The sequence below is a fragment of the Salvia hispanica genome, chromosome 3, assembly GCF_029641045.1.
Source record: "Salvia hispanica isolate PSC_SH4W2 chromosome 3, Shi_PSC_v1, whole genome shotgun sequence".
NCBI lineage: Eukaryota > Viridiplantae > Streptophyta > Magnoliopsida > Lamiales > Lamiaceae > Salvia > Salvia hispanica.
Genome location: NC_142694.1, coordinates 7,336,767 through 7,351,389, shown reverse-complemented (window position 1 = coordinate 7,351,389; position 14,623 = coordinate 7,336,767). Strand labels below are relative to the sequence as shown.

General features: G+C 39.3%; 3 protein-coding genes across 4 annotated transcripts; 1 reads left to right on the top strand and 2 right to left on the bottom strand.

Moving 5' to 3' along the window:
- Positions 1-513: 513 nt before the first annotated feature.
- Positions 514-2,205, top strand: LOC125214711 (protein yippee-like At4g27745). 2 transcript variants are annotated; one of them, XM_048115842.2, is made up of 3 exons: positions 514-782; positions 1,037-1,149; positions 1,764-2,205. In XM_048115842.2, the coding sequence occupies exons 2-3, from the start codon at positions 1,057-1,059 to the stop codon at positions 1,989-1,991; spliced, it is 321 nt and encodes a 106-aa protein (XP_047971799.1). In that variant the 5' UTR covers positions 514-782; positions 1,037-1,056; the 3' UTR covers positions 1,992-2,205. The 2 variants fall into 2 exon arrangements, with proteins under 2 accessions (XP_047971799.1, XP_047971798.1); XM_048115841.2 differs by having other exon boundaries at positions 516-782; positions 1,040-1,149.
- Positions 2,206-2,366: 161 nt separating this feature from the next.
- LOC125214710 (pentatricopeptide repeat-containing protein At2g13600-like) lies at positions 2,367-5,023 on the bottom strand. Its single transcript, XM_048115840.2, has one exon. The coding sequence runs from the start codon at positions 4,951-4,953 to the stop codon at positions 2,449-2,451; it is 2,505 nt and encodes an 834-aa protein (XP_047971797.1). The 5' UTR covers positions 4,954-5,023; the 3' UTR covers positions 2,367-2,448.
- A 4,074-nt stretch (positions 5,024-9,097) lies between these two features.
- LOC125211634 (dof zinc finger protein DOF4.6-like) lies at positions 9,098-10,544 on the bottom strand. The gene is made up of 2 exons (XM_048111513.2): positions 10,394-10,544; positions 9,098-10,088 (listed from the first exon to the last, which is right to left on the bottom strand). The coding sequence occupies exons 1-2, from the start codon at positions 10,415-10,417 to the stop codon at positions 9,360-9,362; spliced, it is 753 nt and encodes a 250-aa protein (XP_047967470.1). The 5' UTR covers positions 10,418-10,544; the 3' UTR covers positions 9,098-9,359.
- Positions 10,545-14,623: the final 4,079 nt, after the last annotated feature.

Below are 14,623 nucleotides of genomic sequence, written 5' to 3'. Positions count from 1 at the left end.
AAGCAACAACTACCAGCACAAAATATAACTAGGAATCAGAAAAACGTATGGCTCAATTTAAATCTGCCGATAGCCCAACACGCTTATTGGACTGACTTTTTTCTTTTGTCTTAATACAAATTAAGGCTTATCATACTTTGCTGAAATCATTAGTCTCAAATCCATGTGAAAGCATATCCACCATCTATGTGGAGATGGGTTTCTGACCGTCACATAAAAAATATAAAACCATCAAACTCAAAACCAGGATAATAGACTAACACGTCACTCACCTCACGTCCTCACCTACCGTTAATCATAGAAATAGCTTTCGGTATTAATTTTGTTAAATAGCTTTCGATTTTAATTTTGTTAACAAAATTAAAACGATGGATTTTAATAAGAGGCACGCCTCAATCCACGTGCAATCATTTTAATTAAACTCAATTCGGTTAATAAAAATGTGATTATCATAGATATATGAATCGTAATTAAATTAGATTGAATGCATATTAATGAATCGTAAATTTTATCCATTTATTAATTCTGGGATCACTGTTCATCAACGGAGCACTAGAGTGAAGAAGAGTAAAACTCCCACAGTCAATAGCTTTGTTTTTTTCCTTCTCAATTTGCGTGTATTTCACTCTTGATCCACCGATTCCGTTTTTCCCAGCCGCCTAATTCTCCTTTCCGGATTCTAATTCCTTCACTGCCGCTTTAATATTTTCTGCAATTTATCGCAATCCCAATCACTGTAATTCTGCGCTGTAGCCCTCTCATATTTGGGTACTGATTTTAGGGTAATCATCTTACTCTCTTGAATTTATACATACTCTTCAGTATTTTTGGTTGAATTGTGCTTTTAGCCCATGTATTATATTGTTTGAATTGAGGATTCCAAATTTATTGATTTCTGGTTTATGCGTATTGTATCCGAATTTGACACCTTATGACTCTGAAATTCATAGATGCATATTTGTATTCATCTAATTTTGCTACTATTTGAGTGTGTTATTTCTGGTTTTTGATTCAATTACGTATTGGTTTTTGGAAGTAGTGAGGTTCTGTAGTTGGATGGACGAACTAGTCGGCCCTCGTCTCTACAGCTGCTATAGATGCCGGAATCATGTTTGCCTTCACGACGACATAATCTCTAAGGCATTTCAGGTTAAGTATTTGATATTTTCTCAGCGTTTCCCCTTGTAAATGTAAAGGCATACCCATTTCCTGGCTATGTATCATGTTTCCAGCTTCCCTGCTACATTTCAGAGCTGTATCATGTTATTGTCGCCTTTTTTAATCTTCGCCTTATGCATTTTGGCTTAGAACCAAGTTTCACAGCTATTTGAGCTGTTTTAGTCTCTGTATGATGCATATTGGTTACTGACATAGAACTAAGTTGCAGATTTGCATCATGTTACCGTCGGATTTTTTTTGTCTTTGTACGATGCATTTTGATGTGGAACTACATTGCTGAGCTGTGTCAACTCGCCATTGGCCTCTTTAATCTTCATATGATGCATTTTGATGTAGCATGAGTTGCAGAGTCGAGCACACTTCATGACATAGAATATGAATTAGGTTGATTGCATCCAAAGATAAATAGATAATTCTTGATTTTGTATGCACATGAATGAAGTCTGCAAACGCAAAGTAATCAATACTCATTTGTCATCATGCTATTAATTTGGTTGAATGAGTTAACCCTACTGTTGTGGCTGTATCCCGTGATTCGTTTGTCATTCGGATATGCAACATCATTAGTAATTTCTATGTACCAGGGAAGACACGGACGAGCCTTTCTGTTCTCTCACGCCATGAACGTTGCTGTTGGGGCCAAAGAGGACAGGAATCTAATGACTGGTCTCCACACTGTTGCTGATATCTCCTGCGTAGATTGCAGCGAGGTGCTGGGATGGAAATACGAACGGGCTTTTGAGGCATCACAGAAATACAAGGAGGGTAAATTCATATTCGAGAAATCGAAGATTGTGAAGGAGAACTGGTAGCCCTATGCCACGTAGTAAGTTTGATGTAACTATGCCTAATAACTCATGAATTCATTCAGTACATAGGATTTTATTTGTTTCAAGTGTCCATCTTGTACAGTCATTGCTCGAATATCGAAATTCAGCCGCGTTTGGCCTCCCACCTGAACATCTTATGTATTCCAAGTTTATAAACAATTTGTCTTTGTAATAATATAAGTCATCGTCTTGTTAATGTGCAATTTGCTTAAATTTTATATCTCTTGCGTCTACTGCATTGATCCTCTGTTTCCATATGATGCAAAAGCCAGTGTCTCACCAATGTTTGTGTTTGCTCTAATCAATGCCAACTTGGTCGTTGTCACTTGTCACCGTTGCAGATTCAAACCCAAAGGGTGCTCGAATCAATCGATCTTTTACTGAGCAGAAAACAATTTACAGTTTTTTTACAAATGTAGTTTGCACCTTAAGATTTACATTAAATATGTTTTAATCTCATCTGAGCTGTTAGATTATTCAACATGTCATAAATTTCTCTACCTCTTTTGTGTGATTTATCCCATGCCATAAACACATGAGTTTCGTCTCTATCCTCGATCCAACTGCACCCTGGTGCCTTACGCATCTCTTCGTCCTTCATCTGCTGTCTTATTCCTCTCAGCTCACTCCATCTCCCCGTTGAAGCATACAAATTCGCCAACATTACATAGTGCCCTGAGTTTCCCGGATCCAACCTCATGAGCTCGCGTGCTGCCTTCTCACCCAGACCGACATCCCCGTGTATAATGCAACCACCAAGCAATGCGCCCCAGATCACTGGATCAGCCTCCCAGGGCATCCTCTCAACCATCCCATATGCTTGCTCGAGCTTCCCTGCCCGGGCGAGTAGGTCGACCATGCACGTATAGTGCTTCAACGTCGGTGCTACACTGTAACACCCCATCAGATCAAAGAACTCCTGCCCAGACTCCACTGCACCGGCATGCACACACGAAGACAGAACTGCCAGGAATGTCACATGGTCTGGTTCCGAGCCACGAGCCACCATCTCTCTGAAGAAAGCTATCCCTTCCTCGCCATATCCATGCATCGCATATGCATTCAGCATGGCGTTCTGAGTCACCAGATCACGGCTCCGGCTCCCATCATGCACGGATTCAGCATACTCCATAGCTCCACACTTTGCGTACATGTCAACGAGCGCAGCTCTGATGTACGAATCCTTCTCGAATCCGCATCTGATCGCATAAGCATGAACCTGCTTGCCTCTTTCAACACTAGTGAGCCTCGAGCAGGCCGGTATAGCTATTCCAACTGTGTAGATATCAGCTTTCAAATTTGAACTCTGCAGTTGAGAAAACAGCTGCAGAGCCATCTCTTGGCGCCCATTCTCCAAACATCCTGCTATGATCCCGTTCCATGCGTACACATCCGGTTCGAATCCATCATCTCTCATGCGTTGGATAACACTCTGTACATTCTGCAACTCATTGCAACGAGCATAGCCAGAGAGCAAAGTATTCCATATAACTATATCCCTATCTTCTACCTTCTGCATCACCTTCTCTGCAGATTCTACATCGTGGCTCTGGCAATACATGCTGACGAGCGCACCACCAACAAAAGGGTTCGACTCCAGCCCTCTGATGACACAGTACGAATGTATCGATCTACCCAGCCTCAGAGACCCTGTCTCTGCGCAAGCACCAAGAGCACTGCCTAAGGTGAAAGAATCAGGTCTGATATCTCCTTGCTTCATCAAATCTATAAGTAAACTCAAAGCCTCACTAAACATTGAATTATCTGCATAACCCGAGATCATGGAGTTCCACGAGATCAAGTCCTTTGATCCCATCATATCAAAAAGCTCCCTTGCCCTGATAATTTCCTTGTTCTCGCAGTATCCTGCAATCATGGTGTTGAATGACACCGCGTCCCTCAACGAGCACTTTGAGAAGATGTTGAGAGCATTCTCCATAGCTCCACACCTCCGGAACAGATCTATCAATCCGTTGACAACGTAAGGGCTGGACATGAATCCGCGCCTCATGATGTATCCGTACATCTCCTTCCCTAACCTCATCTCCCTCAGCCTAGCACAAGCAGGGAGAACAGTCGCTAGTATTCTTGCATTCGGCTCGAATCCTGCAGCTGTCATCTTGTGCAGCATCTCCACTGCCTCCTCGTCGTACCCATTCTGAGCAAATCCACCAATCAAAGCACTCCATGAAACGAAATTCGGATTCAATTCTTCTTTCCCCAACATATCCTCCATCAACTTCAATGCTTCCAAAACCCTCCCATTAGCAGTGCAAGCTGTAACCATAGAATTCCAAGAAACACAGTCCCTTTCCATCATATGATTGAAAACCTTCTTGGCATAGCTCAAGCTCCCGCATTTCCCATACATGTCAATCAACGCGTTCCCCACGTAGAGATGTTGTAGAACGCCGGCCTTGGTCGCTAGCGCCTGCAACTGCCTCCCCAACTCAACCCCGCCACAGCCAGCACAAATCTTAAAAGCAACAGGGAAAACGAAAAACTCCAGCTCGATATCCTCAAGAAGCAACCTCTCGAAATGCGACAAGGCTTCCTCAAACAGCCCATCATCGAGAAGCACATTGAGAATCGCTGTGTATGTATACAGATTTCGGTCGGGCATTCTGTCGAACACGTGCACTGCATAGTCGACACAGCCGCATTTGCCGTACATTTGAAGCAGCTTCGCCTCGACGAATTCACGGCCGTGAAATCCATTTTTTAGCAAGTGAGCGTGCAGTTGTTTGCCCAAGTCCGGGCAGGTGCAGGACTCGAGCGCCGCGGCGTAGGCGGTGGAATTTGCTCCGCCGTTGAGGAAATGGAAAACTTGAGAAGCGGATTGGTTCCGTTGCCGCCTGTCTGTTCTGAAGTCAGCCCGTTTTGGAGTGGTTGAAGGTGGCACCGCCGTCGGCGTGTTGATTAGTGATCGAAACTGTGAAATCATCTATTGAGATGCTAGATATTTTCTCAATCCAGTTTTAGTACGAATCTAAACATGAAGAATACAGTTAATTTAGTTATATTGTTATTTTAAGGAATAAAAATAACTAAATGTATATTTTTTATGAATTATATTTGTTTTAATTATATTTTCCCATTGTTTTAAATACACAATGGAAACAATATGGATTGAGTAAACATGAACACGTTGTTGAGATATATTGAAACATGTAAATTAAATACGTATTTTTCTATCAAATACTTCGAAGTTTGAAGTAACATTTTATATCAGCTAATGATATTATGGTAAAATAAGTTTAAATCAAAAGCTTATCATCACCACTCACCAGTACAGACTACAGAGGAAACTATTTTTGTAGTATTAGAAAGTTGTCAAATTTCAGTGGACAAATATCATCACATTTCAACCATAAACTATCAATTATACACCAAGATTCAATTTTGGGCTTTGAAAAATTGACATACGTACGACAACATTCTAATCTGAAAAAATTGACATAGGTACTAAAGATACAAAATCGACAACTCATTTTAATACTACTACTTATATAATTTCAATAATCTAGAGAATAGTAATTAATAATGCAAAAATATTTTGAGGCTTACTGTTATAGTACTAAGTTCATTCAAAGTGGCCCAAACTATGGTAACCATTATGTTAACTATTAAACACACCTTCATGTTAAAACTCACTTCTCTTCTATTCCATCCGTCCAAAAAAAAATAAAGCAATTTGTGTATGATACAGATTTTAATGTAGAATTGGTAAAGTAAAAGTTCCCTCCGTCCACAAAAAAATAAAGCAATTTGTGTATGATACGGATTTTAATGTAGAATTGATAAAGTAAGAGTGAAGGGAAAAAAGTAAGAAAGAATGAGAAAAAGTAAGAGCATCTCTAATGGTAGGCTAGCGACCGGCTAGCCGAACCATTGGAGCAGGCTAGCCGAATTTCGGCCAAAAAACCGGCCAAGGCTAGCCGATTGCGTGTGGCTGGCCGATGCGCTGGCCACCATTGTGGCGGCCCGATCGGCCAGCGACGATTTTTAAATTTTTTTTTTAAACCTATATAAACGCGATTTTAGTTTCATTTTCATTTGCACCGCTTGTTTTAACGAGTTTTCTCTCTCTCTAACTTTCTGTACAAGAGCATCATCGAGCGATGAGTAACGCGGGTTGTAGCAGTAGTGGTAGTGGCGGGGATGCTGAGGAGTACGAACGGAGGATGAACGAGGCTATGAATGCCTACATGAACCGCGAGATGGAGCGGTACATACGTAGGGTGGAACAGCAGGCGATACTGCGCCCTCCACGGGTTATCCACCGCCGAGCAGTGATTGATCGGGATCACGCCGCTGCACATCAGTGGTTGTACGACGACTACTTTTCGGAGAACCCGCGGTTTCCCGCAAACATGTTCCGGCGGCGTTTTAGAATGCGTATCGTTGGCGCATTAGAGCGTCGATATTTGTGTTTCCGCTTCAGGCACGATGCGGTTGGCAGACCCGGCCACACCCCTATTCAAAAGTGCACGGCGGCAATCAGGCAGTTGGCCTACGGAGGCGCAGCAGACATGTGGGATGAGTACCTCCACATCGGTGAGTCGACAGCCCTGGAATGTCTGAAGTATTTCTGTGAGGGCGTGATGAACGTTTTCGGTGAGCAGTACCTTCGAAGCCCTACTCCCGAAGATTGTCAGAATTTAATGCAGATGCACGGAGAGAAGCATGGGTTCCCCGGAATGTTAGGCAGCATAGACTGTATGCATTAGGAGTGGAAGAACTGTCCGACTGCTTGGAAGGGGGCCTACACGACCGGCTACAAGTCAAAGAATCCCACGATGATCCTCAAGGCCGTAGCTGATTACCGGTTGTGGATCTGGCACGCGTATTTTGGGGTAGCCGGGTCGAACAACGACCTCAACGTCCTGAACTCGTCTCCCCTCTTCAACGAGAAGTGCCAGGGCGTCGGTCCAGCCGTCTCGTTTGTGGCCAACGGCAACCGGCATGATATGGGCTACTACTTGGCGGATGAGATATACCCTAGGTGGCCTGTCTTTGTGAAGACGATCAGGCACGCAAGTGATGAAAGAAAGGCCTACTTTGCGGAACGACAAGAGTCGGCGCACAAGGACGTGGAGCGCGCATTTGGTGTGCTCCAGTCTCGATGGGCGGCAATTAAGGGTCCAACGCGTTTGTGGGATGTCACATGCGTTTCCCAAATAATGTACGCCTGCATTATCCTGCACAACATGATCGTCGAAGATGAAGGCGTACAACTGACTAGTTGGGCCAATGACGATGAAGCCGGTCCAAGCCACGGAACGGCCACCCCTAGCGTACGACGTGGGGTACCTCTCGATGAAGCCGGCCGCCTCAAGGAATTTGCCGACATGCGCCAAGTGGATGCTCATATTCAACTCCAAAAGGATATAATTGAAGAGTTGTGGGCACGGAGGACTGCACGGCGATAGTTTTTTTTCTTTATGATGTACCTTTTTAAATGTAATTTTTTTTATCTATGTACCTTTTTAAATGCAATTAATGAATTTTCCCGTATATGTCTCGTAAATTTAATTCCGTAATTTAATCGTAATTTTAATTCCGTAAATGTAGTATATTTTGAAAAAAAAATTTGCGGCTGGCCTAAATCTGATGTGGCAGGTGGATTTTTAGTGCTGCTGACGTGGCAGAGAGAGAGTGGCTGACCTATGGCTGGCCTAATAGCATTGGAGATGCTTTAAGTGAAGTAATGTTAGTGGCATGATGTGTAGGGTTATTATTTGTTGAAATTTTTTTCATAAATGAATGTGCAGCCAAAAATGGTAATTGTGTTTTATCTAAAATGGTAATTATGCTCTATGTATTGTGGATGAATGGAGTAATTAATTAATTATGAGGAATTATTAATAATCATAATTAAAAGAACACATGATAGTCCATAGACGTGGCAAACTGACTTCGACTTTGTTTAATGGAGAACAGTGGGTCCTACAAACATTCTCCTCCGACATGCGTGCTCAGGAAGATTATCATTTTCTTCTTTTCAACCTTTTGGATTATAACTTCTCCACCTACATCTTTTTGGCCCCTAACCAATCATGTTTAATTGTATTTTCCATAGTTGAACGTAATCACTCTATAGAACAATTAATTATTTAATTGTATGCGAAAAAAAAAAGAAGAACAATCTAAGACACATCCAAATTTAAGATTTAAGTAACTAATCAGAGAGAGCATAATTTTCCACCTCATTAAAAGAACATTCATTCGGTAATTAATACAACTACTAATTGGTAAAATTTGAATTGCATATGGCAATGTTTATATGGGGCCCACTACCCAAAGCAAAGTGGTCACCACCACTATCACTATATATTCTCAAATCTCATACTATCATGCAATAGGGTTTTATCACTTCTTTCCCACATTATCAGTGCTTACCATGTGCTATCATGCCCCATTACTTCTATTTTATGCAAACCACAAACCACTTTCTTCTTTTTCTCCTTTCCATCACTATATATCGCTGGAACACTCAAAAAATTAGTTTCACTTTATTAAATAACGTTTTATTTCAAGAAATAATAAGTCTTTAATTATGTAATTAGCTGAATCACACTATTGTCAATACACGTGGACCAATATAAAATATGGTAGGAGTAGTACTATTTGGAATAATGTGGACGAAACAAAGAGAGGAATGTATAGAATTGTATGTATGTGTGTTCTGGCGAAGCAGGTGACAGTGATGAACTGTTAGACAAGTTAAAGCGAAAGCAGTAGAAAAGAATAAAGAAAGGACTGCAGGCCTGGCCACCCCATTACTTCATCTATGATTTTGGGGAACACCAATTTATGTTTTATTTATTGCTCTAATCAATCATCAATCCCACTAAAATTTACACCCCCAATTGTTTATTTATTCAACTATAGTTGGGCCATCATCATGTGGTGCCAATAACACAAAAACTAAAAAAATACAATACATACATTAGGGTTTTCACATATTGAAAATGGAAACACATAACAAAAACATAGGATTCAAGAATATGGTTTGTTTCATTTCCAAATCCAAGAGCGTTGATTCAAGAAACATAGGACGAATGAATATGTAGGCCAATGTGCAGTGACAGTACAAAACAAATCAAATCATCATCATATATAAATACAACTAACCCAAAAATAAAATCTGAGAATTACATTTTAACAAACAACAGAAGAAACCAAACATAAACTGAACAAGCAAGTGGAAATTTCATAAAAAAAAGAGCAAACTATGAACATGGAAAACCTATCATCTGCTGTTAGCTTCTCATCATTCATATCAAATCAAATTTCAGATACAAGTCTCACTCACCACCATATTTCTTGATTTGATCATTCATTCATTCACCAAGAGCCACCAGCAAGCATACCATTCCAGTAAACATTGCTCTCACCTTGCACCACCACTCTCTCCTGTTCAAACTCATCGTGATTCGAATTTACCGGCTTCAATTCCTCGAACGGGAACAGAATTCTCGACGCCTGATTCTCCTGCATATTTCCAAACGATTGATCGATTCCATCCACTGAAAACCCCTTGAAATCCTGCACCGGAAATCCCGCCGACGAGGAGGGGAATCCGGCGGCGTCGGACATGAAGGAGCTCAGCCCTCCTCCCCCGGACTTGAGCAGCTCCATCAGCGGAAGATTAGGGTGGTGGCGGTCGGAATTAGGGTTTCCTAGGGTTTGATGGAGGGAGGCGAATTCGGGGATGGCATTGTAATTGGAGGGATTGTAGGCCAAATTGAGGTCGTGGCTTTCCTGAATCTTAGGGTTTTGAGGCGTGAAATCGGGCTTCTTCGCGAGGGGCGGAGATGAGCGCTTGTTCTTGCGTGATCCGCCGCCGACGGGGACGTTTCTCAAGGAGCCGCCTTCGGTCCAGTAGCGCCGGCAGGTTTTGCAGAAGTAGCGAGGCTGCGAGAGGCTGTAGTTGTTGTAGTAGCAGAATTTGGTGTTGGTGGAATTGCACCTCGGGCAGTTGAGAGCTTGCTCCTTCTCCGGGCGCGGCTTCTTCTCCGGTCCACCGCCATTGTTAGGTTTTGAGGTGGAGTCGGATTTGGGGACTCCAATTGACTAGAAAACAAAGGAATATTTAGTGGGAGATTTGATGAATAGCGTAAATACATAAGAAAACAAATTAAAGTGGTTTTGAAATTGAATCTGATCGATCCTTTAAAGCAGAAGGTGGGGAGGGGAAAAGGTGATGATCAGCGCAAACAATAAAAATCGAAAATTTTGAGTGGGGTTTGATCATGGATAGAATATTAAAAGGAAATTGAAAATCGCAGAAAACAACAAGCGAGAAATGGCAAAATGGAAAAGAAAAGGGGAAAGAGGTCATGATATCGAAGAGAGAAAAACATGTTTTATCGCTTTACCTGTGGCCACTGAGCAGTATCCATAGCAGAAAAGGAAGAAGAGAGAGAGAGAAAGGGGAGAGGGAGTGTTGAAAGAGAGGAAAGCAACTACTTTTGAGCAAGAAAGCTACTTGAAGATGTTTTATTTGGCGGTTGTGTGTGTTTGCTTTCTGCTTCTTTTGCAGTCAGTCTGCTGCCTCAGCGCAGCTACTGCGGGATAAAGGAAGCCTACTTTCGTCATTTCACTATTCAAATTATTGTCACAACAAATCATTCTCTAATTATTTTTACCGGTAAATACCACGAATTTTTGGGTGATTTTTATTTTCTAGTTTTATTACACCAACTTTATAGTTTTTCGATTTTTTCCATGATTTTGACAGAATTTTATCCTCATGCATGCAGGAGAGGAAAGACAATTCATTAATGTCGCATACTCACATGATTTACAATAATAGAACATTGTAAACAAAATTGTTAGGACTACTTTTGAATTATGAAGACATTTTTTTATATTTCGTGTAAACGTTAGACATCATTTATATTTATGTACTCTTTCTATATACCAATTTTTTACACATGCACTTAAATGACATAAATTCATGATGGGAAATACAATGGACTCAAATCCTAATACTCTGGATCGATATTATGTTTGGAGATTATGTTTTGTTTTTGTTTCTTTCAATTCTTAGTATAGTACATTACTACTCGCTCCGTTCTATGTTAATTGAGTCATTTTATTATTTTGGAAAGATGTAAGGGTATATAATGGACATGCATCATTTTATATGTGAAAGGAAGTCATACGATCACAATAAGAACAAATCTGAACCGTCAAATCCACATGGGTAATGATTATCGGCAAATTTCTCGGACCCTTAACTATATTTGTAATGTTCGAAGAATAGATTAGACAAAATTGATTGAATCCTTTAAGTATATGAATTTTGAAGGAGCGCAGATGTTATGCATAATCGATAAAATAAGAGAAATAAAAATAGAAAATGATGAAAGTATTATTCGTAAAAAATGAATCTCGCCTAATTTTAAAAAATTATAAAATAAAAATTACATAATTTTAAGGCAAACTAAAATTAAAATAAATCATATTATAAGGGAGAACTCCTATGATATAGTGATAGGGCACATCACATACAATCACCAACATCTAACAAATGAAATTGAAGCATAAGGATGTTATACTCCGTTTATGAAAAATAGTCTTACAATGTTCTGAATCCAATTGACTTGGTACTTTTTTAATAGATGAACAACCTATGCTCTGGAACATATTACAACCCCAATAATGAAGACTGAAGAGCCATTATCAAGGTTGTTCGATTGATTAATTCACCTCACTAGTAAAATGTGGGACAATAAACATGTAAAGTTAGTCATAATTTATAGCAGTGTATTATTAACCTCTTTAAGGACAAAAATTTAGGCCTCAATTGAAAGAACTGTATTTCTCCAAACATGTTCTCTTCGTGTATCATTTCTTTTCATAAATATTGTAGTAGTGTAATAATTATCACTTTATCAGCAAAACACACTTGTTAAATTGGACATGGTAGATTTCAATTCAAATATTAATTGCAGTTGTTGTCTAAATAAATAGTAGGACTACTATTTCAATAAAACTCATATGATCATATCTAGACAAATTATAATCATCTTCAGTCCCGAGATCCAAGAATCCAAATATAACCAAACATATCATAATATCTCATTCTGAAAAAGTGAATCAATCAATGTACCTTACAATTTTAGAACACAAGTAGCCTTTAATAACTTTCAATTTAGCAAGAGAAAAAAGCATTCTTTCTTCTCTTAAAAAAAATACTAGTAGAAGGAAAAAAAAAAAGTAAGGGAGCAGGTATTTCCTTTTACAAAACAGGCCATACTTTTTTTTTTACCAAATTACATGGTGCTTTAAAAAAGGCTTGTTCATAAGTTACGAAATATTTGTAAAGGGCCCACTTATTGTATAAGAAAATCTCACACAAACAACTTGTTAGAAAGTTGTTGGTATTATTTTACTAATAAATACTATAAATATGCAACTATCACTGTCTACTTATTTCTACAACAAAGTCCCATCCTATCATCTTGCATTTGAAAGTTCATATAATTCACTGGTATTAAATGTGGTCGACCAAGAATGTGCAATATTTTTCACTCCATTACAAATTTTTAAATAAACTGTTAGAGAGACATATTTAATTAAATGTGTAAAACTTTATTTTTTTTTCCGCTTCTTCAATTTCAACGGTATTTCCAATGAGTTTGGTCCTATTGTTATATGGGAGATGCCTTACAATTTTAATTGGTATTGAAACTGCAACATGCGTCATAGTTGATGAATTATTTGTCAATCCTTTCTAAATCTAAAACGACCTACCGATAATTTCATCACATGTAACAAAAAGTTTAGATTTTTGTATAAAAAAATTCCTCAAATTCAAATAAAGCATGATGAAATGACTTTGTATAACTATAGAGTATTATAGCATGACTATTCAAAACCCCGTCAATTAAACAAATTAAGTGTGTGTGTGTGTGTGAATAATCTTCACCAAACCATAAAAATAATCCAAAGCCATCCCACTCGGGCTAAACATAATACAAAAAAAATGTGAGTGCTTTGACAACTCAAAAGGAAAATTCACACATCCTCCCAAGTCAAATTTATTTCAATAGATTATAGCAATATTGGACCACTTAATTATAATTCCTAAAGCAATTAATGATGCTAATTCGTACATTAAGGGCATAGACATGGGCCCATGTCCAAGAATTAGTATGTCAATAAACATGATAATGACTTGTTCGCATTTAACCCAACAAAGTGAGCTCAAGTCATCAACCACTCTTACATAGTGAATTCTGTACACACCGATGTATGAGAAAAACAATACTCCTCAAACATGTATTTTAGTGTCATTGCGGTTTGTATTTAATACTCCATTGTAATACTACCATTTAATAGTATTTGGTCTCACAACAAGCCTTGGTGCTCCAAACAAAACCATAACCATGCTTGTGATTGGGTCATTTCGGCCCACTTGATAAATCTATGTTACAGACAAACCAGGCTTATGGTTGAACCATTCCAACCCACCTGACATATATGTGCGGATGGTTTGATCCCAAGCCTGGCAGTAAGAAACTTATCAAGTGGGATATAATGACCGGGCCACAAGTCTTGTTTGAACATGACCACAAGCATAGGTCAAGTGGAATCAGAAGAATGGATACAGGGGGGAAAAAAGTACTAACATGCTCATTTTCAAACCTACCAATACTTAATTTTTGAAATTTTGTTGTTGCAAAACTCTTGAGGGTGGATGTTTGCTTTGACAACCGGAAATAATTAAACTACTCAGTGACCTTCCAAATTTGTTTAATAATTCAATAAAACTTCAAAAAATTTGAATCCAGGTTCTTCAAGTGATTAAATTCGAACAAAATTGAATACAAAACCGATTTAAAGGGAACAGTTTAATGCTTTGCTTTTAAGTCGAGAGTGAGCGAACTCGGGCGAGTCATGGGGTGATTAGATGGATTGAAAGAGTTTGGAGATCGCTTTTGCTCCTTTCTAATATATGGGCTCTAATTTTAGTTATTTATTTCAAGTGAATTGTTCAAAAAGAAGTTAACATTTTAATTTTCGAGGCGTGCAATAGCTCTGGGGAAATTCCCTTGATGTGAAAATCCTTATTTCTCCATTAGAATCTGTGTTTATCCTCCTTAGAAAGTAAAAAGGAAAGAAGAGGATCCTGATAGGAGATTGGAGCAGATGGCATCAAATGCAACTGGGACGGAATTGAGCAACGAGCTGACTTATACCCAAGGCGTGGCTCTTAAAAGAGGCAGAATGCAGGTACTTTCAAATGTTGTTTACCCTTCTTGTCTTGATGCTCTATAGAATGAGATGCTTTGCAGTCTTCAAATTCTATGTTTGAGGCTGTGGAGGAGCCCCAATAACTGAGACAAATGTTACAAGGAGTACTTTCCCATTTGAACTTGATCCAGAGGCCTTGATAAAATTGAACTATGCCCCATCAAGAAAGGCGCAATGTAGATCCGCCCAAGCAATCCACCATCTTGATGCACAAACATTACAATCACCCCACTCCAAATTCAAGTCCCACAAGGAGGACATACAAACCAAATACATATAACTACTACAACAAAAAGCACACAAACAAATAAAAATGTAAAAGAAACCAATCCATGTGCGGGGGA

Bases quoted from the DNA above. Each gene is read 5' to 3' on its own strand.
- LOC125214710 (XM_048115840.2), bottom strand. From the start codon at position 4,953: ATGATTTCACAGTTTCGATCACTAATCAACACGCCGACGGCGGTGCCA.
- LOC125214711 (XM_048115842.2), top strand. From the start codon at position 1,057: ATGGACGAACTAGTCGGCCCTCGTCTCTACAGCTGCTATAGATGCCGG. The intron at 1,150-1,763 runs GTTAAGTATTTG...TCTATGTACCAG, and splicing joins TAATCTCTAAGGCATTTCAG to GGAAGACACGGACGAGCCTT.
- LOC125211634 (XM_048111513.2), bottom strand. From the start codon at position 10,417: ATGGATACTGCTCAGTGGCCACAG. The intron at 10,089-10,393 runs GTAAAGCGATAA...TTTGTTTTCTAG, and splicing joins ATACTGCTCAGTGGCCACAG to TCAATTGGAGTCCCCAAATC.